The sequence below is a fragment of the Molothrus ater genome, chromosome 13, assembly GCF_012460135.2.
Source record: "Molothrus ater isolate BHLD 08-10-18 breed brown headed cowbird chromosome 13, BPBGC_Mater_1.1, whole genome shotgun sequence".
Taxonomy (NCBI): domain Eukaryota; kingdom Metazoa; phylum Chordata; class Aves; order Passeriformes; family Icteridae; genus Molothrus; species Molothrus ater.
The window spans coordinates 12,836,808-12,864,695 of NC_050490.2; the positions used below are offsets into that span (position 1 = coordinate 12,836,808).

At 48.6% G+C, this 27,888-nt stretch overlaps 1 protein-coding gene across 1 annotated transcript; it reads right to left on the bottom strand.

Annotated features, from left to right (window-relative positions):
• Positions 1–525: 525 nt before the first annotated feature.
• ACAN (aggrecan) lies at positions 526–27,643 on the bottom strand. Its single transcript, XM_036389981.2, is given in 17 exon segments — positions 526–866; positions 2,290–2,472; positions 3,481–3,625; positions 3,934–4,016; positions 4,345–4,503; positions 13,930–17,115; positions 17,232–17,423; positions 18,413–18,706; positions 18,827–18,954; positions 19,358–19,532; positions 20,041–20,580; positions 23,243–23,515; positions 23,518–23,535; positions 24,539–24,666; positions 25,196–25,370; positions 26,671–27,042; positions 27,574–27,643. Coding segments are annotated over 17 exon segments (6,207 nt in total). The 3' UTR covers positions 526–780.
• Positions 27,644–27,888: the final 245 nt, after the last annotated feature.

Sequence of the window (27,888 nt, forward strand, 5' to 3'; positions counted from 1 at the left end):
AGACCCCTCTCTTCCCAGCCCACCAGACATCCCTCTTCCTTATAAAAAAAAAACCAACACTGACCAAGTGCCCGTTCCGATTTCGCTTTCTTTATTATTTACCATTCTTTCAAAATAGGATATGTTCAAAAATATAAATAGGTGCAGGGAACGCTGGTGCCCCGCACGGTCCCCTGGAAAGAGCACGTTGTGCCAGGACGAGTGCTGTGCTGCAGAGGGGGCAGTGGGGAAGCAGAGAGGGGCCACAGCCCCCAGCACCTGGGTCTCAGCATCCCCCTGCCTCCCTCCTCCCACAGCTCCTTCCACCACAGCCCCCCGGCCCTCCCCACCCGTCCTGACGTGCTGCAGCAGTAAAAGGATTCTGGAAAAAAAAATAAAATAAAATAAAACCCCAAAAGGTGCTGTTCACCCTGGAGATTAAATAACAGAAATAATTACATTGTTCGTGGATAAAATCAGGAAAAAATAATCATCTTTATTATTTAACTTAACCCCCTGCCCTTTGCAAACCCACCCCCCTCCCTGTCCCCAAAGGCACGAAGATAATTGGAACCGGACGGTTAGTAAAAATGCTGAGATCTAATTCGTTTTGCTTTGGTGCTTGGAAAAACAATTTTTTTTTTATATGTATACACAAAGGTGGGTTTGTCTTTAATATAATTTTTTTTTCCTTATATGACAAAAAAAGCAACAAGAAGAAGAAGAAATCGACTCTGTTAATATAACTGTTCCGTTAAAAATCTCTCTTTCTCCCTTTCCCCCTCGGTCTCTCGCCCCGCTCTAATGGGTGCTGTGCACGGCGCTGCCGCTGGGTTTCGACCGGCTCCTGGGGCTCCTCTTGTATAGCCTGCGCTGGTAGCTGGAGGCTGTGGAGGAGAAGAAAAGGCACCTTGTTGGCAGGAGCCGGGACAGAGGAGCTGCTTGTCCCACGCTGGCCGCCCCGGCCCCTGGCTGCCTGGAAAAACACGGGCAGCCGCAGGCAGCGCTGCCCGGGGGCGCCAGCCCGCCCGCACACGCACAATCGGCCCTTCTCTCGCCCTGCCCCGGCTCTGCTTCACCCAGGGGACAGGGTGCCTGTGGCTCAGAGAGAGCCTGGGCAGGAGCATCATCTCCACGGCTGCTTGTCCCATCCCTTCCCTGTGCCCAGCCAGGAGGGCAGCTCGTCCCCATCTCACACACTGCCCTATCAATCCCGAAATCCCCAACCCCAATATTCATTAGTAGTGGGATGTGCTCAGGGCACAGGAGGGGAAACAGCCTGGCCTGGCTGGCAGGGACAAGGTTTCTGCCTGATCTTTGCTGCCAGTCTCCCTGGAAGCTGGCGTGCTCTTGTGTGATAATTGCAGGAGGGTTTTGGTGGAAGCAGCAAAAGCTGGTTGGGAGCAGACCAGGTCTCTTGATCTCTGGCAGTCCATGTTGGGAACAGCCTGCAGCTCTCCAGACCCACAGCAGAGCCAAAGGAATCAGCATCTTGGTCTGCACCAGGCAGCCGCCCTTGGACACCTCCTCCATCCCTCCTTTCATCTACTCCCTGGGCGGAGGTTTTTTTCTTAAGCTCGTATCAGTTTTCCCTGGCTGTGGGACCATTGCTTAATCTGCCTTATCTGGAATTACCCAGCAGGACCTGGCAAGGAGGCCACTGGACAGATGTGATTTGTCTGAGGCCAACAAAATTCTTGGGAAGCTGCAGGCAATCAGGGATGGGACAAGGGTGTAGGCAGGCCTGGGAGTGGGCTGGGACACCAGTGGAAGAAGGCTGACTGCCATCAGCTGGAGGCCTGACAGAAGGAGAGTCAGGAACCCAGCCCTGTGCCTTGGCTTGTATCAGCTGCAGGACTCCTGTCTGCTCCCAGGGCAGGGGGACACCAGGGAAGGGCTTGGGGGTCCCATAGCTCTCCATCCTCTTCTCTCTGTTGATGCAGGTTGTGCCAAAACCTTTCAGAAGGTTTTGGCACAACCTGCATCACCCTTTCAGAAGCCATTTCTTTTTCCTTCTCTGAGTAGCCTGAGCCATTGCTAAGCTCCTTGTTGCCCTTTCCTGACTCTGGAGCTGCCCCTACTCTGCCTTGGTGGGTCTCCAGGGCAGTCCTGCAAGCCAAGCTCCGTGGTCCCCACCTACCCCAGAAGATGTCACCTCCCATGTCCCCATCCCAGGGGAAACTCCCAAGAAGTCAAGAGAACCGCAGTGTCCCCTTCTGCCTGGCTCAGAGCTATCCTGCCCCGCGATGACGCCCCGCATTCCCAGCTCCTTCCAGCTGCAGGGAGGCACCAGCCCCAGCCCAGACGTACGGTTTAGGCAGGATATCCGTGGCTGCTCCCAGTGCCCGTCGGGCTGGCAGCGGATGGTGGGCATGTGCCTCTGGATGAAGCCTGGCTCGCACTGGTACCGCACCATGGCGTTGATCTCGTAGCGCTCCTTCTTCCTGCCGAAGGTCCTGGCGTTCTCCACGGCAGGGGGGTCCCCGCAGGCCACTGTGGGAGGTGGGAGATGTTGCATTGCACTAAATAGTTTATTTTAGTTGTTGTTTTGCACTGGGTTATTAGAGATTTGTGCTGAGTAGTCTTTATATTGCACTGAATAGTTTATGTTATATCACATGGTTTGTTCTTCCATCTCTCCTATCATGTGGCTTCTCCCTCACCCACCCCTGTCCCCAATACTCCCTGGTGATCTATTCCCTGGTCACTCCCTGCCCTTGCCCTTCCTTACTGCTATCCCATTAGTCCCCCATTCCCCTGGGATAAAATTCTCCAGCCATGAGCCATGAGGTCTCTTCCCAGGTGGGTTTTTCCATCTCAATAAACAGAGGACATTCATCCCCACATGGAGAAAACCGCTTCTGGTCTTTTGCTTTTGTCTGTGTAAGATCGTAGGGGCTGGAGTCCATAGCTAGCTGGATTGGACCCAAACAGCCCATCCAGACATGGTTCTTACAGGCAGAGACTGGAGAGTGAGGGAGAGAGCACCAGCCTGGCTGAGCAGGGAGCTCACACCCGGGGCAGGCTGGGTGGGCAAAGCCTCATCGCTCTTCCACAAATAAAACCTTAACTCCCTTTGAGATTGCCTCTGTCCACAAGGCTTAGGGGCAGGGGGATATGGAAATTCTGTGATTTGAAAGTAAGCAGGGGTCTGCCTCAGTGCTTCACTCCTGCCTCCTGGAGGGACTGTGAGAGCTGAGCATCACAACAGCTGCCTGTGTCTGTGGGAGGGCACAGAGCTGGTGTGTGGGAGTGATGCTGCAGCCAGGGTATGACTCTGCCTGGGGATGTTGAATCTTAATGGCTTGTCCTATTTAGTTTCAAGTCCTTGAGAAACTTTCTCCTGGACCCTTGGCCAACTCCTGTTTCTAATTCCTTCTATCTCTTTGCTCACCCTTTGCAGTAACAAAACCCACATTCCTGGGCACTGGGCACTCTGCTCCCGACCCACAGCCTCCTACTGAGTCCCCCATCCTTGCCAGTATGGCACAGGGTGCTGACCTGTTCCTTTCTTGCAGGTGAAAGGGAGGTGATAGTTGCAGGGAACGTCGTTCCATTCGCCTTTCTCGTGCCAGATCATCACAACGCAGTCCTCGCCCGCCGAAAAGAAGTTATCGGGTTGGTTGGGCCGCCAGTTCTCGTATTGCTGCCAAGAGAGGACAGTCCTTCAGCTAAGGTTGGGCCCTGGCCTCTCCTGCTCCCTCCCTCATGCTCACCCCACCTCTCCCACACCTCTCCAGCAGATCCATGGGTTGCCAGCACTGCCCCTGCACCAGTTATTTCTGTTGTGGTGCTGCCCGGGATCCAACCAGCTTTTCTAGAGGCTTGGAAAAACCATGAGCCCTTCTAAGATTAGGGTTGCCTCCACTCAATGCCCAACCCATGTAAGCCATGGGACCCTTCCCACCACCCCGAAAAGCTGGTGCCTGCTCGTGCTGTGGGCTCCAGGCTCACCAGGGAGTGCCCGTCGGACCAGCGGAAGTCGTTCTCCACAGCTCTGTCACTGAGCCCGATCCACTGGTAGTCCTGTGCATGACCTGGAAGAGCAGGAGGGGGAGAAAAGAGTCGTGGTTGTCCTACACATTGCTGGAAGCATTTCTTTGTCATCTCACCTGTCCCTGGCCCTGGAGCCTCTGGGTCATTCAGCTGCCTCCCAGTCAATATTCCCTGATGCCCTTTTTCCTCACATCATGTTTGTCCAGCTCCCTCCCCACTCAACTGCCATGAGCATGGGTGCACCCATACAGGGATGAGGCTTTGTCAGGACTCATGGTGATTTTTACACCACTTTGGATAATTCTGCATGTAGAGTCAGAGTCCAGTGGTTGGACCCATGCCCAGTCTTAGGCTGCCCTCAGCACTCACTGTTCACAAATTCTTGCTCCTCTGGGGTGATGATACTGCTCAGGTGGGCTTGATGTTGTCGGCATCTGTTCTCTGCATCCATCCAAGTCTCCCTCTCTTCAAAGTGCCTGTAGCAGTGGCCCTGGAACTTGGTCCAGCCTTCCTCACAGTTTTCCAAGTCTGGAACACACAGAGGAGGGATGAAAAGGAGTTGGTGCATGTGTCTGAAAGCTTTCAACTCACCTCTTAGCAGCTCATGCTCCCATGGCACATGACAACACATGGTCACTTTCACTAAAAAACACACCCTGACACCTTTGCCTGTAGGAATTCCCTGGGAAAGTTGTCAGAAGGCATGCAAGACACACAGAGAGGGCAGCCTCTGTGGAAGGCCCTGTGTCTGCAGTGACACAACCAGTGCTACTGGAAAGCTTGAATGATACAGACTTATTCCTGAGAAATTAAATCCCTGTGTGATGTTCCTGAAGTCTGCTTTTGAGGAACTGACCAAGCAAGAACACCTCTCTTCCCACTTGTGCTGGCCTGCAGAGTTTTCTTGCTTTGGGAAAACACCCTCCAAACCCCATTTCCAGATGTTCAGAATCAATGCATATGTCATGAAAATGAAAGAGGGGACCACCAGAGGTGGTTCCATCATTTGGTGTGATTCTGGAGCTCTGGAGGAGAAACAAATGGACCAAGATGGGTGAAAAGAAATGGGGACAGAAATTTACCACAATGGAGATTATCATTACTCATGGCAAGGTGAAGAAGATACTGCAACCTTATTTCTTTTTTGTTTGAGCAAGGCAGGAGAGCTTCCCCTCAGCTAAGCTGGTAAAAGTTTGGGCTTTCATCAGCTTTAAGGAAAAAACTCTTTTTCTTTCCTTGTAGAAACAAAAAGAAGTATTAGTGCACTAATTTTGATGGAAATATAGGTTGCTTCCCGTTTTCTCAAAGATACATTCCCTGCTGATTTTGCCACAGGAAGCCACGTTGTGGAGATGACAAAAATGTCATGCTCTGTCAAATCAGTGGAGATTCCTGGAGTGAATGATGCTTCTCTCAGCTGCATCTTCCCTGAGAGAAACACAATCATTTTTCATGGCTCAGTTGAAACATCCTTCCACGAAGTTCCAGTCTAGCAGAGAAAGTTTGCCTGGGGTGAAGATGTATTCAAAAAGTTCCCTACTGTTACAGAAGAACAGAATCATCCTTGACCCAAAGAGAGAGCAACTTCCATGATCAACATTGTTATGATCTGTGTGGAGCTTCACCAGAGACATTTGAAAAAGAGAAAGCTGAAGAAGATACCCAAAGCTCCTGCTTATGAATCTTAGAGAACATGGTGCTGTGAGGAACAAACTTACCAAATTAGATTCTCAAAAGCCTCAAAGCTTTTCCCTGGTGTGTTTAAAGCTGCTGTTAGAGGTTAGCTCACTGAGATGAGGGCAGAGCTGACGGGAGCACTGGGGATCAGCTGTTTTTGGGGGGGCAGAGTGGGAACAAGGAGGTGCAGCAGTTAGTGGGATTAGCTGAAGCCAGGGAGGCCGTACCGATCTCACACAGGTCCCCTCCGTAGCTGGGAAGGCAAAAGCATTTGTAAGAGTCGATGGCATCGACGCAGGTGGCTCCATTCACACAGGGGCTTGGGTGGCACACATCAGTGTCTGCAAGAAATCAAGGGCTTCCATTAGGGCTCTGGGAGGCAACTCCACCAACAGGAGGACTTGTTTCCTTGCTTGTGTAAGAGGGAATATCTGTTGTTTTGGGGGGATTTGGGAGGGTTGTGTTTCATAACAAAACTGCTGCTGCTGCTGCTGGAAGAACGAAGGCAAGAGACCCAACCCACCCTGCAAGGAGGACATTGGCTTTCTGATGGTTGGACACCACTGTGAAGATATCAGAGCAAAGCTCAGCAGAATGCTTCCAACACACAGCACTGGCTGTGGCAATTCTTCCTTGTCTGCTGCCTCTGTCTGATGCAGCAAACATGTAAACTTGTGTCTGTGTCTCCACCAGCTAAAGGTCTATGAGGAGGAATGTGGAATTCTTCCATAAGTCAGAAACATCCTCAAATAGGTCTCTATGTCCTAAGCAGTGTTCCTGGGTCCGTCCTCACTAATAGTTTCTTCCTAACCATAATTTAGATGAAGTTCTGCATCAAGAAATCTCTTCTCAGTGAAGATGAAGAAAGTGCAGAGAAGGAAGAAAGTGGGTTCAAAGGTCGTTCAGAGCCCCTCAGCTTTTTCTCTCTGAGGATCTCAGACCTGGTTATGGGCACTTATTCCTTAGTGAGGGATACTGGAGCGGAGTGACATTTTCCCCAGACCTGTCCCCACTATGTGCTCTTCTGGTTGTAATGAAGATGGAAGAAGCTGGTACATCTTTTCCAGCTGTGGACTCCATCTTGGTGGAGAGAGCTTTGGAATCAGAAGAAGGGTCATTCAGAATGGAAAGATTTCAGATACATTCAACTGAGAAACAAGGAGGAAGACTGAGGAAGGAAATGGGAACACATCCACGCAGGCTGGATTAAATGATGGCTGGTCAGATCCTCATGTGAGACAGCATTTCTTTCACACTCAGGAGAAATGTAAGGCTTTAAAAGTGATGACTCCATGCTCTTCTTGTGGATTACAGGGTTAGCCAGGAAAGATTCAAAGATGACAAACATGCTGGCTGTGGAAACGGCAGAGCAGAGACTCCCCAAGATCTGTGTTCATCTTCTGACTGGGGTGTATTTGGTTGGGTATTGTTTTCTTGGAGCTGAGGCCCAGCTGCTCAGTGTCCCCAGGCACAGGAGAACAGATGGGCGTTATACTCCCTGTGGCTGTCTAGTGACTCAGTGGCCAAGGTCTCGTACGTCATCTAAAAGCTGACATGTTCTGCAATGTGCCTAAGTGATGGAAAAAATCCTTTCTGACCTTGGATGGTAAATCTGTGTGTGCTTTGGAGCAAGGAGATTGTCATCTTTACTCTAGGCTGTATCACTGTGAGCAGGGAAATCATTCCTCGGATGGCTGATGAGCCTCTTACTCCAGTTTTGCTGTTCTTCTTTGAGAGAACAAATTTTTCACTCTGGATTGCCCTTCTAAATGTCACAGATGCTTTTTGGATTTCTTTGTTCACTGCAAAATGAAGATAATCCCTTTTTCCATGATACTAGCAAAAACTTTGAGACTTTCCAGAACAAAATGGGAGTCACAAGCCTAGAGGAAGAATAGAGGAGCTGAACTTGGCTGAGTATTGCTTATTAGTCACACTTGAGTTCCTAGAAGAAAGAGAGCATGGAGAAAAATGAGGTATCCTGAGTGATTGCAACTCAAGAGGCCCTTTGGGCTGCTTCAACAGCAGTGGCAGCAGAAGTTCACGTTGATTCCAGTGGGCTCCAGCTGAACACGTAAGGAAAGGCTTTTCCTTCATTCGGCAGGCTCCATGAAGTGGAAAGAACACTGCAGAGGAGGGGGGGAAGCACTCACAAGAGCTAAAGCTGAATGTTTAGCAGTGGATAATGAGCCTTCAGCTGTCTTCAGCCATGTGGAATAAAACTTGGCATGTCCAGGATCTCTCCCGAGATGCAGGAGACCTGCTGTGTGCTGCCTTCCCTGGTCTTGGAGGAGGGGGGAGCAGGCACACATGTGCAAAGTCATTGCCACAAATTTCCAGCTGGGAAATAAGTCTGGAACAGAGTTTCCTTTTACAGATACTGCATATAATATGGTTGCACATATTATATATGCTGTAAAAACAAATCTCTGATTATAATATATATGTTACATATCTCTCCATACATATACATATATATTTTTGTATGTAACACATAGAGAAAGGGTGTGTACTTGTCGGTAATGTTGGAGAAACAAACATCAAATACAAGTGAGACATAGACAGGTTTTTTCCCCCCAAAATTGTGTTTCAAATGGCTGGAAGAATGTTTTAAACACATGATGATCATAAAGAACCAAACTCCCCTTCAACCTGTTGGGCTGCTGAGGCAGTGACCCTCACTCCATCTAGATGCAGAATCCCCTCACCAAGCTGATATTGAAAAACTCAAATATATCTGTCAGGTTAGAGAAAGTGTTGCTGATTCTGATCCTCCCAGAAAATCTGGATCTCAGAGGTACTCAAGAAAGGTCTAAATGGTAAATTTGGCAGTGACATTGCCTCTGGAAATACTGGCAAATTGGTTTGTGGGTTTTTCTAAGATAAGGCATGTAAGCCACAAACACGATTTACAGGAGGTGAGAACTCCATTAAAAAAAAAATCCATCTATCACAACAACACTTAGTGTTTGTTTTTTGTTTTTTTTTTTTTTTTTTTTTTTTTTCCCCATAGCTTTTTATATGCTATAAATGTGCCTAATTCCACATTGTTCGGAGCTCGATGAGGTTAGCAAATCACTGCACACCTCTTCAGGCAGCTGCAGAGCCTGCAGCACGCTAGGACAGCACGGAGCCCCCACCTCCGCAGCGCCGGCTGCCAGGTACCCTGACACTCAAGGGCTTAGACAACACCAGCTATTTATTATTTGCTTGGCTGAGCAGTTATCCAAAAAGTCAGCTCTGCTTTGCGATGCAGCCCAAGTGCTTATCAGCTGACAGGGAGACGAGACCACTGCTATTATTACCCGAGCTAACAAAGGACAGCGATAGTCGATAGTCGAGGAATGCAGAGGGGAGGCAGCTCTCGCTTTCAAGAGCTGCAGCTGTAAAACAAAGACGGGGAGAAAATGCCTCGCGGTGCCAAGAATAGGAAACCCAGTTAGAACGTGTTATTAACTCACTTCTTGAGGATAATGCAGAATTAGCAATTCTTCTAAAGAGGATTCATACTGCACTTAATATTGCCCAGAAGCTGCAAAAATTCCCCCACTTTACTGTTACAACAGTTTCTATTTTTTGCTACTAACAGGACCCAAGGTCTAACTTTTAGATGGCTTTTCTTTTGTAATAAACCAATTACAACAAAATGGACTATGTAAACCAGGTCTTGCATCTGGAAGATGTAAACTGTTGGCTGGAGAAAGCAAGAGGAGTCACACAGCTGCAATACAAAGTTTGAGTTTGTTCCACCATTTTCTTCCTAAGACTTTTTCTCCATTGCCAGATATACACTATATTTAGTCAGAATAATTTTCTTTTTGTGCAACTAAAAGCAAGAGAAGTATTCTTGTCATTGCTGCCCATGATAGGGGGAGGTTTGAGCTAGATCATCTTTAAGGTCCTTTCCTATCCTGATCATTTTATGATTCTATGATTCTCCTAATGCCTTTGAAAAAATTTTTTGTACTAGATCATGGAAATTGGAAAGAGAAACCTGGAAGAAATTAAAGAAAAATAGTTTGGCCCTGGTTTTGCTCAGAAGGCAATGTAAAAGTGAACATGCAGTGTCAGTGGTGAGAAGGAAATGCTTTTGAAATTCTTCATCTCAAGCTGAGACAACAACACCAGAAACAATGCTACCATTTCCTAAACCAGTGCAGTCTGTGCATTTCTCTCCATGGCTACCTATATGGAAGATGAGCAAGAATATCTACTAAACGAGGTCATCTTTGTGCTTAAAACATCCACCAAGGAGAAGCAGCTGGTGAACAGAGAGGATGCTGTCACGCAAACCCTGAACAAACTGTAGTTTCCCTGAAGCTGTGAGTAACAGGTTTAGTAATATATTCTATGATGTTTCTACATCCTCCTATTTTTGTTCTACAAAGCAGAAAAGGTCAGAGAGAAGGGCAAGGCATTTTCAGGATGCCAAACAGTGCCTGTTGTGCCCCTCACCTTTCTTTATAGGCCTTCTTGTATGTGCAATTATCCAAAGAGGGAATCAGAGACCAACTAGATAATTATTTCGTAGAGACTGGGTGAAAAAAAATTCAGGTACAAATTAAATTTGCTTTTCAGAGTCTGCTGGGAAGTTTGAACTACTGATCTGATAGCTCAAACATCAAAGAAAAACATTGGAGCAATTGTAGGGTGAGTCCTAGAAGAAAAGAATAGGATGAGTTGGGGAAACCAGTTCTCTCACATTTTAAGTTAAATGCTAGTATTGAACATCACGTAGCCAGCCACTGACTTACAATGAGCAATTAAGTAATTAAAATAATTAACTACAATAATTGAATGAAAGCCTCCCTGCAGCAGAAGGGCCAGGCATTGCTGTAGCCTTAAAAAAAAATTTTTACTAGAGACCAGGAGTTTCCAGGAGGACTTGTTGATCTGGAACCTTCAATTTGTCCAACACTCTCATGGAAGAAGAGCTCAGGAAATTTGGATATCTCTGTCTCCAAAATATTAGGTATAAAAGTAAATGGATGTGGAAATAACACTAGTCCAAGACTGTAGGCTAGGTTTTGTTTAAACAAATTAACTTCTGATGCAAAGCAGACAGTGTGTCCAGGAGACATCAAATCACCTGCTCAGCCACAAAGGGTCTGTGCCTCTCAGCCAGGACTGGCACCTCCATCTCCTTCTTGAGAGCACCATTTGCACTCCACATTGGGTGGAACATTCTGAATCAGGGGAATATTTTCTTGATTCTTTTTCTGGATTATTTTCTCTGGACCAACAAGACTCAATCCCTTGGACTTCCAGGTTGTGAAGAATGAGGAAAGCCCATTAAGACCCTTCCTCATTTGTATTCTAACCTTCTGCTGTCTGGGGCCATAGGCAACAGACTTCATGGACTTGTTTCACCAGAGACAAGCAAAACTTCGCATAAAAAGATGCCATTTCAGCACATTTCTCTTTCCCCCCACAACTGGAGTGAAGTTTTTAAGTCACTGACTGGTCTGAGAGCTCCAAACCGCAGCCTTTCACTGAAGTGCCAGCATGTTTTTCAGCTAATAATTATTTGTCTTCAAATGCTACCAGAAGCAAAAAGACCCGCTGAGTTGGCAAAACCCTGGGTGAGGAAGCCAAGCCTATGGACAATTCTTTCAGCTTGTGGGGTTCCTGTCCTCATGGAGGAATCAAATGCTGACTAAAGACATCTACATGCACAGCCTTCAATTTGGTTAAACACTAAAACATACTGGTGCTCCAAGTGTTAATCTTTGGTCTTCTGGCTCTGGCTTTTAGGGATACTTTTAGGCTCCAACAGAGCAGAATAATACCATTCTTCTTAAATCATCCCACTAAACAGACTGCTGGATCTAACTGGAACCCTCCAACAACAGGGCCAGAGGGCAAAATCCACATTTCTTCTTGTTCCTCAGCTCCTGGAAAGCTGAACCAGCTTCACCTGTGCTTTAATGTCAGTGAAAATCCCTGCTCTGCATGGGCACCCATTGCACCCTACAAACCCTGAGCACAGCACAAAGCACACACGTGGCAGCTGATAGTTTTTGCAAGAGCTAAATTTCAAAACTGGGAAGTTTCAAGTGAAAAGGCAGCCACAACATGGGAAACAGCATTTTAGGATCCAGCCTATGGTTCTTCCATGTAGACTTCCCATGTTCATAATCCCCAGAGCTCTGTGAAAAGTAACAACCCAAAAAAGGAAACCCAGGAATCCTTTTCTTTCTTTTTTTTGGGTACTTTTTTTTCTTTTGTCATCTCTTTGCTGTAATTCTCTAGAAGAGGTTTGCCTTGTTTTAGGGGAGTTCTGAGTTCATGGTCAACAAACTTTTTTTGCCACCTGGATGAGTTTCCTTCATACCCTGACCAGGACTGCACTTAACTGTAGGGACATTGTAGTAAAGTTTACCAATAAAAAGAGAAGTTTTACCCTAGAATATCTTCCCTGGTGGGAGTACCAGCCATACACATGTGTTCAAGCCCATTTCTAATTTATAAAGTGTACAATTAAACTTCATGCAGTGGTTGCTTACCTCTTGCTGTCTCCTGCTAAGAAACCCCAGCTGCTACATTGTCCTCTCTGTGACTTGCAAATACACATATTCCTATTTCAGAACATTTTTCAAGATTCTTCACACATGAGTTGCTGAACACATGGTTTTCTTTCAAAATACTTCACAAAAATGTTGGCTAACAAATGATCTGAGGAATCTGGCAATCGCCTTGTGGTTAATTTTTAAAAAGAAAAAGCGGTGGAATAAAATCCGTATTTTGGGGCCAATAATTTTTTTTTTAAATTTTATTTTATTTTTACTAAGCCTCACTGTCTTCCTTCCTTCCCCTCAACACTGCCTTTGCTGGCTTATTTTTGTCTCTGGGTTTGGACGTGGCAGTGGGCATGGCCCAAAAGCAGAGCCTGCTTTTGCAAGAAGGGTTTTTAGGGGTCCATAACTCCTGTACCACCCTGTGCTGTGCCTGGCTGGTGCAGTGCTGTGGGAATGACCCTGTTGTTATTCTGCCCTCGCCCACTCCTGCAGCATGGCCAGGGCAGCTCCTCAGCACAGGCAGAGGGCACTGCAGGCATGCTGTGAGCAGGGCTGAACAAAGGTTTGTGATTACCTGTGCTCACAGAGGGAAATGCAATGACTCATTGGGAACACTTAGGGGATGGAAATGACGTTAGAAACCAGGCTGAGCTTCACAAAGCCCTGCACTTACAGACCCTTTCTGAGTCCAGAGCTAGCTCCACTGAACGCTGTAAATTGACCCAAAAGAAGCAGTTTAGGAGGTAACATGGGAAGGGGTAGAATTGATGACACTTTTGCCAGAAGGAAGTGAAGAAATCTTTTTGCACATCCACTTTGTAACATACTTGAGCAATGTGTGGCCCTACAAGAACATGTGTCCCTTTGAGAACTGAGGACATGCAGGACATTCATACAGCAGCACAAGCACTGATGGCTTTGCAATGAGGCTTGTCCCCAGGTGCCAGCTCCTGATGGCAGCAAAGGGAAACCAAGCTGAGTCCAGGGATGCTGGAGGACATCCTGTGTTACCAGGACCGAGCATCTCCCTTGGCCAAGAGGCACAATGTTTTCTGTTTTGGTTTTTTTTTTTTTTTTTTCTGCAAACTCTTCTCAGGAAATGCTCATCAGAATGCCAAGAGAGTGTTGTCACCACAAATGGTTAATCAGGCTTAAATATTCTGTCTGTTTGTACTTGGCAACAAGGGGGCCCAACCAAAGACAGAGCACTAAAACACTAAAAAGGCAGGGTGGAGAGAAGGGCATTTATCACCAGAGCTGACAAAACCTAGTGGTGCTTTGAGCATTATCTCACACCTTTATCCTGTTGTAGCTGCAGAGAGCAGCATAAGACACAGACCAGAGGGAGGCCACATGCTGAGCAGTACCTGGGGCTAGGCAGCAAGTCAGCTCACCATGGAAAGAGAAACAGAACAGGACTGAGACTACCAGCCCATCTTCTCCAACTTCTCAGCTGCATGCAGGCTGGAAAACTCTGGACGTGTAGAAGTGGCACTGAGGGACATGGGATAGTGGTGCAGTGCTGGGTTAATGGCTGGATTCTATGATCATAAATGTCTTTTTCAACTTAAACAATTCTATGATTCTATGATCATGACCTGTGGAAACCCCCATGTTTATGGCTTTCCATCAGAACAATGTTCTGCTCAAGTCTACTTCCGTGTTAATGTTCTCTGCTGTATAAAAACAAAAAAAAAGTGACAGCTATGCCCCCTCCTTCCCATCCACAAAGCTTTCCCTTCCATATGAGACACATTACCTTCTGTAGTGGGTCCTAATGCGTCAATTGCTTCTTGTGAGACTTGGGGCAGGGCAGCAGTGGTGGTGGCCAGCAGATGGGGATTGTCTGGAGCAACAGCTGTCTCTGTCTCTTGTTCTGACACCACAGGAGGGGAAGGCTCCATTTCAAGCTGAGCCTCTTCAGGGTTCCTGAGTCCCTGTGTTGGTTCAACATCTGGAGTCCTGGTACTAATTACAGTGTCTGGGACAGAGGTTTCCCCCGAAATGCCTGCGATAGAGTGTGTCACAGCTCCAGATGTTGTGTCAGGAATCTCCCTCTCCTCAGGAGTACCAAAGGGCTCCCTGCTGGCCAAAGATGTGGCAGCTGTTTTGATGTTAGCAGCAGGCAATGCAGATGCTTCCCCACTGGTTTCATGGGCTGTGGATGTTTCTATGCTGATCTCAGGAAATGTCTCTCCACGGGCTTCTTGACTTGTGGGTGTTCCTATTCTAATTTCAGGAAATGCAGAAGTTTCCCCACTGACTTCTTGAACTGTGGATGTTTCTATGAAAATTTCAGGATGGGCAGGTGTTTCACTCCTGGCTTCTTGACTTGTTGGTGTTTCTATGCTGAACTCAGGGAATGCAGATGTCTCCCCACTGATATCATGGACTGTAGAGGTTTCTATGCTAATCTCAGGAAATGTAGATGTTTCACCTCGGGCTTCTTCACCTGTGGATGTTTCTATTCTAATCTCAGGAAATGCAGGTATTTCACCACTGGTTTCATGGATTGTTGAAGTTTCTATGCTAATTTCAGGAAAGGAGGACATATCCCCACTGATTTCATGGACTGTAGAAGTTTCTATGCTGATTTCAGGAAATGCAGAACTTTCCCCACTGGTTTCATGGACCGTTGAAGTTTCTATGCTAATTTCTGGGTAGGCAGATGTTTCACCCCTGGCTTCTTGATTTGTGTATGTTTCTATTCTAATTTCAGGAAATGCAGAACTTTCTCCACTAATTTCATGCACTGTTGAAGTTTCTATGCTGATTTCAGGAAAGGCAGACGTTTCTCCACTGGTTTCGTGGACCGTCGAAGTTTCTATGCTGATTTCAGGATAGCCAGATATTTCACCCCTGGCCTCTTGGCTTGTGAATGTTTCTATTCTAATTTCAGGAAACGCAGATGTTTCCCCACTGATGTCTTGACTGGTGGATGTTTCTATTCTAATTTCAGGAAATGCAGATGTTTCCCCACTGATTTCTGGTATTGTGGACGTTTCTGTGCCACTTCCAGGAAACGCAGAGGTTTCCCCACTTGCTTCTTGACCAGTGGATGCTTCTATGATAATTTCAGAATACCCAGATGTTTCACCCCTGGCTTCCTGACTTGTGGATGTTTCTGTGAAAATTTCAGGAAATGCAGAGGTTTCCCCACTGATTTCTTGAATTGTTGATGTTTCTGTGTTAAATTCGGGAAATGCAGATGCCTCCCCACTGATTTCATGAATCGTGGATGTTTCTGTACCAGTTTCAGGAAATGCAGATGTTTCACCACTGCTTTCATAAGCTGTTGATGTTTCTAGAGCACTTTCTGGCAGTGCAGATGTTTCCCCACTTAGTTCACCAGATCCAGAGCCCTCACCACTTGTCCCCAAACTGTACGGAAATGTGACAGTTTCCCCACCCAATTCCTGGGATATCGTTGGTCTTGTCACCACTTCTACTAAATCAGAAGTGACTAAAGTGATTCCTGGAAGCCCTGAGGCCTCCCCACTGATATCAGCCACGGTTGAAGACTGTCCACTTAGATCTGTGGCTCCAGAAAAGTCTCCGCTGATGTATGGGATTCCAGATGGCTCTCCACTCAAGTCACCTGAGGGAAAACCACTGGTCTCCACGGCTCCAGAGCCTTCTCCAGATAGTCCTCTGTCTCCAGAAGTAAATCCACTGATTTCTATCATCCCAGATGGTCCTTCTCCCACTTCTTGTGCCACTGATGTCTGTGTTACAACTTCCACCAAAGTGGTATCCACAAGAGACACTGTGGGAAAGCCAGAGGTGAGTCCACTTTCCTCTCCAGACAGCAGACCACTGATGACATCAGCTCCAGAGATGTCTCCACTGCTGTCCGTCACTCCACTCGGGTATCCACTCATCTCCAGCCCTCCAAAAACACTCCCACCAAAGTCTACATGCCCAGATGGCTCACCACTGATGTCTAAACTCCCAGATACCATGCCTGATCCATCTTCATCACCTGAAGGCAATCCACTGGTTTCCAAAATCTCTTTTGCTTCTGCTCCTGTAGCTGGTGAGGTTGTTGTCACTTCCTCCAAAGTGGCATCTACGAAGGTAACGCCAGAGGCCTCGCTGCTTCCCTCACTACCAGAGGTAAGGCCACTTAGGTCCACCAGGCCACTGGTCTCATGTGTTCCAGATGTTTCTCCACTACCATCCAGTCCTGAGGGAAAGCCACTAAGCCCAGACCCTCCTGAGGACAGCCCGCTGAGCTCGGGTACCCCAGAGGGCACCCCGCTGGGCTCAGCTCCTGAGGGCAAGCAGTGGATTCCACCACTGCTGTCCCACTCAGAGGATGGGAACCCTGACAGATCTCCTTCACCGCTGACTCCAATGGAGCCTTTTCCCTCCTCTTGCCGTTCTGTAGCTGCTGTTACAACTTCCACTAATGTGGTATCCACGAGAGACACTGTGGGAAAACCAGAGGCGACTCCACTTTCCTCTCCGGATGACACGCCGCTGACGAGCTCAGTGCCAGAGATTTCTCTGCTTGCTCCAAAGGGCAGCCCACTGCTTTCCACTTCAGGTGGCATCCCACTGATTTCTGGTATCCTTGAAACAGACACCGATGTCTCCCCCTCTGCAGAAGGCAGGCCACTGATACCAACAATGCCAGAGGACACACCACTCAGGTCTCCTGAGGGCAGCCCACTTTCTCCAGGTGGGAAGCCACTGGCATGCAGGTCTACTGATGGTAATCCGCTCTCCCCAATGCCCGAGTGGTCTCCACTAAGTCCAAAACCTCCAGAAGTTGGTTCTCCGCTTGTATCTGGAACTCCAGGAACCCACCCAGATGCTGAAGATTCTCCACTGACTTGGTGCTCTCCAGATTCAGTCAGCTCCCCCGACACTTCACTGAGGGAAGCATTGGTACTGGTTTCCTCTGGTACTATGGTAGCTGGAGGAAAAGCAGATGGACTCACTGGAAAAAAAGGAACAAAGAGAAGGAGTTGGGAAAATTATTCATACTTTGTGAGGGTCCCAACCCTCCACCACCAGCCCAGCACGACACAGGCTACAAGGAAGCTCTGAACGCACCTGAGAGCAGTGACACATCTGTTGGAAAGACCTCTGTGCCCCAGGCTGTCTGATTCTCAGGCTGAGTGGCAGCCTCTGTCTCCATGGTCACCTCCTCCCCTGAGGGCACCCCCTCCACTCCAGGGATCACTTGTGTTGCCAGCACATCTTCAAAGAACGGGGTGACCCCCTCCTCCTCCACAGGAGGCAGAGCTGGAACAAGAGGACATTGAAAGGAGTTTCCAAAAATTCACAATCCAAGATGCTGGTGATGTGCCTCGCTCAAACCGGCACTCCAACATTCCCAGCCTCCCTTTTGAAATCCCTTTCCCTGAGGAGAGAGGTTTCTGTGCCCTGCAGGGGCGGGAGGGTATTGGAATTATTAGCAATATAAGTGGATGGGACGTGCCTGAGCTTGTCTGGCCCTTAATGCTTGACCAAGGGCAGCAAATGTGGTTTCATCTCAGAGACACCTTTGGCTAGCTGGATGCTGCAGCTGGGCACTTGGGACAAGTCCAGACATGCAGGAGCTCAGGTTTACCTCTGGTGGAGAAGCTTTAAGGTGAGGTGAATGAAAAGGAGTCGGGTTCTGCTGGAGGGTTTCAATCCACAGCTTTATTCCTGGCCCACAGGCCTCTGAATGCCATAACAGCCCTAACAGAACTCTCTGAACCACATACTTGTTGTTCCTTCTTACCCCAGGGAGAGGGAGAGGGAAGGGGCAGGGATCCCACCAACCAGGTAAGGGGGGGAAGTCTCAGGGGACACTGAAGATGTCAAGATGGCTGCCACACACACCCAAGGACAAAAGACTTAGTCCTAACCTTACTGTTAGTTTTTGCTGGGTATATACATGCAAGTATCTGTGCTCCAGTGTAGATGCCCTGGACACCCTAATTAGGTAGATAGGAGTGGGTATCAGGCTCACCATGACTGTAGCCCGAAACACCTTGCAATTGCCACACCCCCACGGGTACTCAGCAGTAGTTAATATTAAGCAATGAGACTTAAATTTGACACCTGGATGGCCCAATGTCCCCCAGGGCTGAAAGGCATCTTCTGAACTCTGCCAATCACTGACAGACAGCACTCATCAGGGGCAAGGGAGGGAGAGGGAGAGGTGGCTGGCAGACCTGGGGAAAGACTGGGATAAACTGAGGCAAGCAAGCTCTGGCATCACACAGCAGCAGGAGGGTGGGTACCTCTGAAGCAGAAGGCGTGGTGCCGGGACAGCGGGTCGGGGAAGCCTGTCTGGTTGTGGTGCTGGTACACGGTCCTGATGCCCGGGGCGTCGCCGCCGCAGGCGGGCCGGGGGCTCACGATGGGGTAGCGCAGGCTGCCGTCGGCCAGCCAGCCCGCGTAGCACCGGTCCAGGCCCTGCTTCCAGGCGGCGTGCAGCTGGCCAACAGAGGCCAGAGTGGCGTTCTGGCTCTCGCAGAACCGCTGGGCTTCGGGGAAGGTGAACTGCTCGGGCTGGGTTGCGAAGAACACATCGCCTGAGGGGTGGGAGGGAAAACACAGGTGAGTCCCTGCATCCCGGCAATCTACAGACAGAGGTGAAGGTGTGGGGCAGAGTTTTGCTCCACAGCAGTGCCCAGGGGCAGGGGAGGATGTACCCTTGAGCCTGTCGATGTAGCAGTACACATCGTAGGTCTCCGAGGCTGGGCGCATGCCGTATGACCGCACGCCTGGAGTGTTCTCTTTGTCTCCTATGCAGTTATTTCGGGGATTCACAATGGGATACCTACCAAAAAAAGGAAAAGAAGAGGTAATCCAAGGTCAACCTTATGTAGCCAGGACTGAAGAACCTCAGTGCGCTTGGGAGTGGGACATGAACTCTTCACTGTTTGAGGTGCTCAGATCCCACAGTGTGACTTGGAGGCCACTTACAGCTCGAGGCAATAAATACAAATTTCCTGCTACTCTTCCTCCACACCAGGAGGGCTTACTGGTGCAAGATGTATACACAGGTTAGGAAATGAGGAAAAGAAGTGGTCAAAAACACGTCTATTGGCCACTGAATGTCACAGCCTGGAGAAAGTTTTGGGTCAGCAAAGCTTTTGATGTTGATGAGGAGAGCAGCAGGACAAACCAGAGTAAAGCCTCAGTGGCTGACTGGCCATTTTGAAGGGTCAGTGTAACTTTACCTGACTGTCTGGTCCCGCAGCCAGCCAGCATCACACTGGTCGAAGCCAGCCTCGTAGGCAGCCTGGAGCTGCTGGGGGGTGGCGATCACAGCGCTGTTCTCCAGACAGGCCTTCTGGGCTTGCACAAAGGAGAAGGCGTATCTGCTGGTGGCTGCACGGTAGTGAAACACCACGCCTGCAGGAAGAGAAGCTGTGGTGAGACAGCGAGTACAGGACTCCTCTGCGCTGAGATGCGTGACCAGAAATGGTCTTCCAAAAACCAGTGCAAGGACCAGGTCCTCTCAAACCCCTTTTGATGGAAATGCCTCAGTCATGGAGCCCTGCTGCCATTGAGGATGATGTTCTGGGGATCTCTTTAGTTCTCCTCTAAGGTCTTCAGGTCTTCTTGCCTTGACTTTCCCCTTCCCAGGAGACAGGGGGATATGGGAGAGCAGAGTATGACCACTGCAGCCCAAGCATCACCCAGCTGAGCCCTGGTCAGCACAGGTAGGGTGGCCCACAGCCTTCTCCTCTCCCCTCCTGCCCCACTGTGATGGAGGCTCTCAGCCTGACCCCTAACAGGCCTGTGCACCTCCAGGGACCTGGATGCCCTCTGAGATGGCAGAAACTCAGGCTTTTTTCAGCTGAATGGTTGCCTCTAGAATGAACTGGCCTTCAGACTTCTCTCAGTCCTGGTGCCTTACCTGTGGGGGAGATGGGCTGCTCGGGAAGGTGGCCGGCACCAGGGGCAGCTGTCACTTGCACAAGCTGATCCTCCGCTGTGAACGCCGAGGCAGCCTCCAGTCCTGGGGTGGCAGTCACCCCCATGACCTCTTCCACCGAGCTCACCTCTGCTGTTTCGGTGGTGCTAGCAGTACCAAAGGCTAAGGTGGTGACGGCAGTGCCTAAATCTATGGTGGTGGCCTCTTCAGGTACAGTCCACACCGCTGTCACATCCTCCCTGGTCACGTTTTCCTCCTCTGTGGCAGCTGTCTCTGCTGTGAGAGCGGTGGTGAAGAGATCAGGCAGGGCAGTGAAGCTCTCATCCAGCCTGGTGGCCGTGGGGGTGATCTCAATGGGCTCCAGGGTGGCGATGCTGCCTCGGGCCTCCTCCTCCGTGGCATTGCGTGACAGGGGCAACTCCACCTCGGTCTGGGTGACAGTCTGCACAGTGAAGGCGCTGCCCAGCTCGCTCCCGAGCTCGTCGATGAACTGCCCCGGGACCAGGCTCTCAATGTCATCCCCTGCATCAGGACACAAAGCAGAAATCAGAGAGGATAATGTCTGTGACAGTGTTCACAGGGGTCCGAGGATGAGGGAAGAGACAAGGATCTAACTCCATGTTTGAGAAGGTTTGATTTATTGTTTTATGATATATATTATATTAAAACTATACTAAAAGAATAAAAGAAAGGATTTCATCAGAAGGCTAGCTAAGAATAGAAAAAGAAAGAATGATGACAAAGGCTTGTGTCTCAGACAGAGTCCGAGCCAGCTGTCTGTGATTGGCCATTAATTAGAAACAACTACATGAGCCCAATCACAGATCCACCTTTTGCATTCTACAGCAGCAGATAACCATTGTTTACATTTTGTTCCTGAGGCCTCTCAGCTTCTCAGGAGGAAAACTCCTAAGGAAAGGATTTTTCATAAAAGATGTCTGTGACAAATGTCAGCCTGATGAGGTGAGCTGTGCTGGTGCTGCCTCCAAGCAGCAGCTGGGTATCACTGGTATGAGAGGATTAGGGAAATCGTGACAGTTTGATAAAAGAAATGGTTTTCCTTCCTCCACTGTGGCTCTGTGCAACGCCTCAGCACGGAGGGCATGTGAGGAGGCACTGAGCCACCTCATGCTCCAAATCTGGTCAATCAGCAGGGACATTGCCCGCGCTCCTGCCAGGTCCCCTTCCCGGGAACACCTTGCCCATATCCAAGTCTGCACTGACCCCTAGTGCCTGCCGCAAGGAAATTAAGGTGGGCGGAGGGAGTCGGGGAGCTTGGATAACCTCCACGGCAGATCTGTCTGAGCCGTAGGAGAAAGACAACTGAGTCCTCACGCTTGGTGCATGAAACCTCAGCAGGATCACGATCTCCTTCTGCTCTGCCCAGGCGGTGACTTGAGTGCTCATCCCGTATGAGCATACCCACTGCCAGGACAGCCAAAGCCACTTGCTGTACCAAATATGCTGAAACAGCTCCCACTTTTCACCTTCCAAATCCATTTCCTGCTCAAGTCACATCCCTTGGGTCTAGGACAACGTGCTTAACATGGCTCTGAGCAGCTCAGCTGACAAGGACACTGCTTGGTAGAGCAGCATGAAACAGAGCTGTGAGGGCACCTAAGGGAGGGGTGGATCACATCTTGGATGTGCAGCAAGGCAGGGGAGGGAAAAAGGATGAGACAACGCCTGGGTTTTTCTCTAATAATGCTTTCCCTGCTCTATTTCCCAATCCATTCTACTGTTGGTTCATTTTAGGCAGTACCTTTCAGATCTCAAGGGATTCAGAGATTTCTATAAAGATCAGAAAAGGACTCAGAAAAGGACTGATCATATGCAGCAGTTTCATAGGCAAACCCTGAGATAACCAGAAGGCTGTGGCTTGGTGGACCAGTCTTTAGCTCGTCCACATAACTGGTTACCTCCACGGGTCTGGAGATGTGTCTGGGCACAACAGATCTGATCATAAGTGTTTCAACAAATATTTTAAACTATTGTTATTTTTTTAACTGTGGCAATCCTACTTGAATGTTAGCCTCTGGCTGCCCTGAATAGACAAAATATCACTGTTTCCCCTCTTCTTGCTGCAGGGAGAAGTGTGAAGTTAGGAGAAAGGGGGAGCAGCTGGGATACAATTTTAATCCACAGTTCCCAGAGACTGCATCAGTCTCAGATTTATCCCAGCATGGAAACTCAGTCACGCATCTGTTCCACACCACATCTCATCACTACACACATCTCCAGGGTCACACCTGTTCTATTTCTCCTTCACTTCCTTCTCCAGCATTCAAAGTTTTCTATGTGAAGCACCTGAGCTCTGCTTCACGTCTCCAGGAGAGCTTTAAAAGCAGGAGGATGTGGGAGGACTGGAGAGACGTGAACTGTGCTCCCCCACCTCCACAGAGCCCCCCCATGTGCAGGTCAAGCAGCCTTTCTAGATCTGCTTTCTACCTCAACATGAGCAGAGGACTTAGTCCTTTGCCAAACCTGCTTTCTCCCCTCTCTTTTTTAAAAAAAAAAAACTCAACATCAAAGAAGCGAGAGGTTGTCTCTGGCCAGGGAGCTCCTCTGTATTGTAAAAGCAGGGTGCCCCTGACAAAGCAGGGAGAATGACTGCATCTGACTCCATTGATATCAGAAGGCTAATTAATTACTTTATTATACTATATTATTCTATACTATATTACACTATATTACATTACATCTAAACTGAATCTTCACAAGCACCCAACTCAACTCAACTGCCTGGAATCTGGTGGCTGTCTCCTGACCCACAGGAGACAAGTAGAAAAAAGGTCTCAGAATTTTCCACTGCAAGAAAACTGAATAGCAACTTCTAGCTTAAACTGTAATGCACTAACTTTTAGTGATTGGAGAACAGTAACATGAATATGGTAATTATAGTAACTATGATAGCCTATAGATAATAGTTAAGGTATAGATTGGTTCTATTGTATTAGGATGCTCAGCAAAGAAAAGTATATAATGTAACCAAAACCAAAGGGTCTCCAGGCCTGCCTGCAGCTGGAGCTGACAGCTGTGGGCACAGCTTTGTCACCCATGACCCTGGACTGCTGTAACCTCTTGGATGGAATAAACTGCATTTTGGAGAGCCCCTGGAGTCCCGTATCCCTCATTTCGGCTCTTACGCAGGGTCACTGTGAGCAGCAGGGATTCTGAGACTCACCGCTGTAGCAGATGGCGTCGTAGCGCGAGTCGGGGTGCGGGTATCCCGTCTGGTTGGCGTGCAGGTACACCGTCCTCACGCCCACCAGGTTGCCCCCGCAGTTGGGGCGTGCCCGGGAGATGGGGTAGCGCACGCTGCGGTCGGCCAGCCAGCCCGCGCTGCACACGTCCATGCCGTCCTTCCAGGCCAGGTACAGCTCCCCCGTGGTGGCCAGCCGCGCTCCCAGACCCCGGCATTTCTCAAAAGCTTCTTGGAAGGTGAACTTCTCTGGGCGGTGGCGTAGAAGACTTTGCCTGTAATCACATCATCCATTAGCACAGGAATTACTGTAAATCAAAGGCGACTCAGACAAAAGGGAGAGGGAATGATGCATCTGACTCCATCACCAGAAGGCTAAAGAATTACTTTATTATACTACACTATGTACATTGCATCTAGAAGGCTAAAGAATTACTTTATTATACTACACTATGTACATTGCATCTAAACTGAATCTGCCATGCACTCACTCTTGCTCACAACTGCTCACACTGCACTCATCTCTGATTCTCTTGTAACTGCCACACACACACACTTCTTGGCCCTGATGGGCCAAGGGAACAAAACATCCTCACTTTGGGTAAACAATCTCCATATTCCATTCTACTTTAGCACAATACAGGCGCAGCAACCAAGATAAGAATTGTGTTTTCCTTCTCTGCTTGTCTCACAGCTTCTCTCTGTTCAGAGGGCATGTGAATGCCACAAGGAATTACCTGTTAGATTCTAATCACAATTCCCTTTCTGTCTCCCTCCCACTCATAAGAGTTTGGATAAGATGAGGAGTCCTGTGTATTAGAGCTGAAATGCAAGCCCATGTGGGTGACTTTGTAAAGACCGGAAGAAAGTGAGTCTTACAGACCAAATGCAGAGTTGAGCAAAACACACCACGCCAGCTGGAGCCACAGGGCAAGGGGGAGATAAAGGACAATTGCAGTTCTGTTGTGCTGAATATTTCAATGTCATAAGAAAGAATGATTGATGCATCTGAATGTCACACACTCAAATGGCTGACCAGGCAGGATGGCGTGGACTCTGGTGGAGGTTAGATGGACTCCACCCTCTGCACTGCATTAGTCATTTGACATTAAAATTGTCCAAGGTCTAATAAAAAGACTGTAGAGAACATCTGGGCTGGCCAGGGAATATGCTTTTCCAGCTTTAACCTGTCTTTTCTCTATTTACTGTTGTCCAGTCTAGGCATGAGCAGGGCTTTGGCTGCTTCTGCATCTAGTAACAATAAAAGCTGCAAATCACCTTGCATTTGCTCTGCATAGCAGTAAACATCGTAAGTTTCATCTGGCTCACGGACACCGTAGGTCCTCACTCCTGGAAATTCATCCTTGTCGCCATAGCAGCGCTCCCGGGGCCAGTGGATGGGGTACCTGAGGGAGAGATTGTGGATAAGGAGGGGAGGCAGGACCCTGGCAGCCACTGAAGGCTGGGAGGGAGCTGCAGAGCGCTGCCCAGTGTGGTGGTTTATGGCTTTTCCCAGGTTATGGGAAAGGGAAAGGATGATCTGCTGTCCTGCCCTCACTCTGATGGTCCTTGGAACCCTAACCAAAGACATCAGGACAAGGTGCCTCCCCAGCGAGGGATGCACAGCTCAGTCTGGTTGAGCCAAATTTGTACATCTTGGCACAGCACTGCTTTTGTTCAGGGAAGATGGAGGATCAGGATGAAGCCATTGTCCACTCACTTGTCACCACCAGCCCAGGAGGACAGTGGTCACTCTGCTTTCCTACTAGAGATTCACCTCTACCAGAGAATGACTTGCAAACCACCACCCCCCTCTGCGCACCAGCAGTTACAACAGCTGAGATTTAGCAGCCATTTTCAGTTGGTGGCTTCATTACAAGAGTCCTTCCCGAACAATGCTGCTGTGGCTCTCTCTTCCCCTGCGTGGCTTCTCACCTGACAGTCTGATCAGCCAGCCAGCCAGCATCACACTGCTCGTACCCATCCTCGTAGGCAGCCTGCAGCTGCTCGGGGGTAGCAATGACAGCACTGTTCTGGATACAGGCCTGCTTTGCCTTCTCAAAGTTCAGGGTGTACCTTGTGGAGATCGCTCTGTAGTGGAATACGATACCTGGAAAAGACAATGGACATCACTCACGATCAACAGCCCCTTGCCTTCCAGAGAAGGAACAAGAAAAAGGCAAAATTAAACCTCATCCTGTAGAGTCCTGAAGTGGAAGCTGTCTCTCTGTCTTATAAAGAAAGCAAAAAGCACAAAAAAGAGAAGGATTGTACAAAACTTTCATTATTTTATCCACCTATAACTAGGACAGGCTTTACAAATATGGCAATGGAAGTTTTTCCAGAACAGCCCAATTCTCCAGATGAGGGCATCCCATCTCCTAAAATGTTTGGAAAAAATTAAAGGTCTGATAAGTGCCCTGTTCCAGCTTTACCCACTTGAGTAATAGCCCAGTGTATCCAGTACCACCTCCTGCCAAGGATGTCGTCTTGCTGCCTCTGTAATTCACCTTCTGCCAAAAGAGACATTTTCTTGCCATATTCTGCCATGAGTCATTTTACTGGTTTGTTTAGTCTGGTTCTAGCCTGCTAAAATAAATGCTTGGCCTGTGGCTCCTCCACTCATCACCTTATCTGTGATCTGAGAGAAACGGCTTATTCCTACAAGGAAAACACTTCATTCTCTGCCTGTGTGCCTGTCCTGGGTTGACTATATGATACTTTTATCCCCAATCATCTTGTTCTGTTTATGCTGAATAATAAGTTTTGCACCTTTAAGAGTTGTTCCAGAGAGTGAAGGGGGGAGAGAAGAAGAGTGTAGTTTGTTCTCAGACAATGCACTCACTCCTCCACATTCCTGCTCCTGGACCGTGCTGTCTGTGGATGGACAGACAGCAGGACAGAGCTCTCCTTTGCTTTTAGTTAGTTTAGCTAGCTGAGGCACAGAAGTTCCCTGGACTGTGGTTTTTTTCCTTTTCTTTGGCCCTGTTTAAACCTGCTCTGGACTGAACACCAGAAGACCACCCACAGCTCCCACCTGTGGCCCACCGGGCCAGGCCTGGGCTGTGGCATTTCCAGCACTGGAGGGATGGATAAGAGACTGAGTGAGCTGAGCTACAGCCCGCCAAGGGGACTTTCTGAGTTTGTCATCTCTTTTGGAGTAGCAAGGGGTTTTATTGTTTAATATTGTTTCGGTTTTATTGTTTAATAAACAGCTTTTTTCCCCTTTTCTTCAAGGAGGTATTTTCTCCCAGACCGGTGGGGGAGAGGAGCAAAATGAATCTGCTTTCCTATAAATGCCCCTTTTGGGCATTCTCTCCCAAATTTGCCCTGAACCAGGAGAGTGCCTCTTCCTCCCTTCAGGCCAAGCAGCAAGACACAGAGAGAAAAGAGCAAGGTCAGCATCCCACCTTTCACCAGGACCTCTATTGTGTCTTGTCTGTCCTCAATGCCGTACATCACTTCGCAGCGGTAGATCCCGGTGTGGTTCGACCTCAGCGCCTTGATCTCCAGCGTGGCATCCGTGGGGATGGCGGGGTAGTTGGGCAAGGAGATCACCTCCCTGTACTCACTGTTGAGCCGGATCTTGCCACCCGTGGCCACCAGCAAGACCACCTCAGTGCCATTGGACAGCTTGCTCCACTTGATGCGTGGGGTCAGCATGACACTGGTGTCCTGCTCCTCCGGGATGTTGAAGTAACAGGGGATGTTCAGGGAGCTTCCCAGGATAACACGCAGGGGAGACTGCTCAGGTATCTTGACTTCCAGGCCATCACTACTGTCTGCCAGTTCCCAAACAGAGCAATGGTTACATCAATGACACATGTCATACAAAATGTCCCATGTTTCCATATGATCCAGTGCCTAAATCTGCCGTGCAAACCTTTACCCACATATTCAGACATGATATTTTCGTCTAGTCTAGAAAGGGAAGTTGTGGCAATGACCACTGCACCATGGCTGCTTTTGAGATTTGGACCAGTGCTGGATTTGGGAATGAAGGGAACAAAGGGCTCTGCTGCAGCCTAGCTGCTGCCCACACTATGAGTTCACATCTGGTAATATTTTAAAAAGGGAAATGCTGAAATTCTCTTCATTTCCCCACAAATCTTCAGCTATCTCCCTGGCTTCCCAAGCACAGAGCAGTGAGAGGCTGTGGCACAGCAGCCATCTGAACAGAGGAGCCTTGTGTGTGCACAGCACAAATCTTGGGCACATTTATTCATTTATTTCTGGGGGCTGCCAGTCCTTGGGGATGGGACCAGAGTGCAACACATAGCTCAGTCCTGCTTTGCCATGCTCTGGACACGTACCTGAGAGCTCCACAGAGTCGGCTGCGGTGATGACTTGCAAACACACAAACACTAATAGCAAAGTGGTCATAATTTACCTGCAAGAAACAACACAGGGAGAAAGGATTTGTGTATGTTCACAGGAGCTGAGTGCCGTGGATGCTGCTGCAAGGCAGTGCAATGTTTTCAGCTGCCCCTAAAGCCTCCTACACTCCTCACACCAGCAGGGAAAGCCTGTCCTTGGGGAAGGATTCTGCCACAAAGTGCTGCTTGCTTTGGGACATCAGTCCATGGGACAAATAAATAAGATGCTCTGCTATGTACAACAATCTGAAG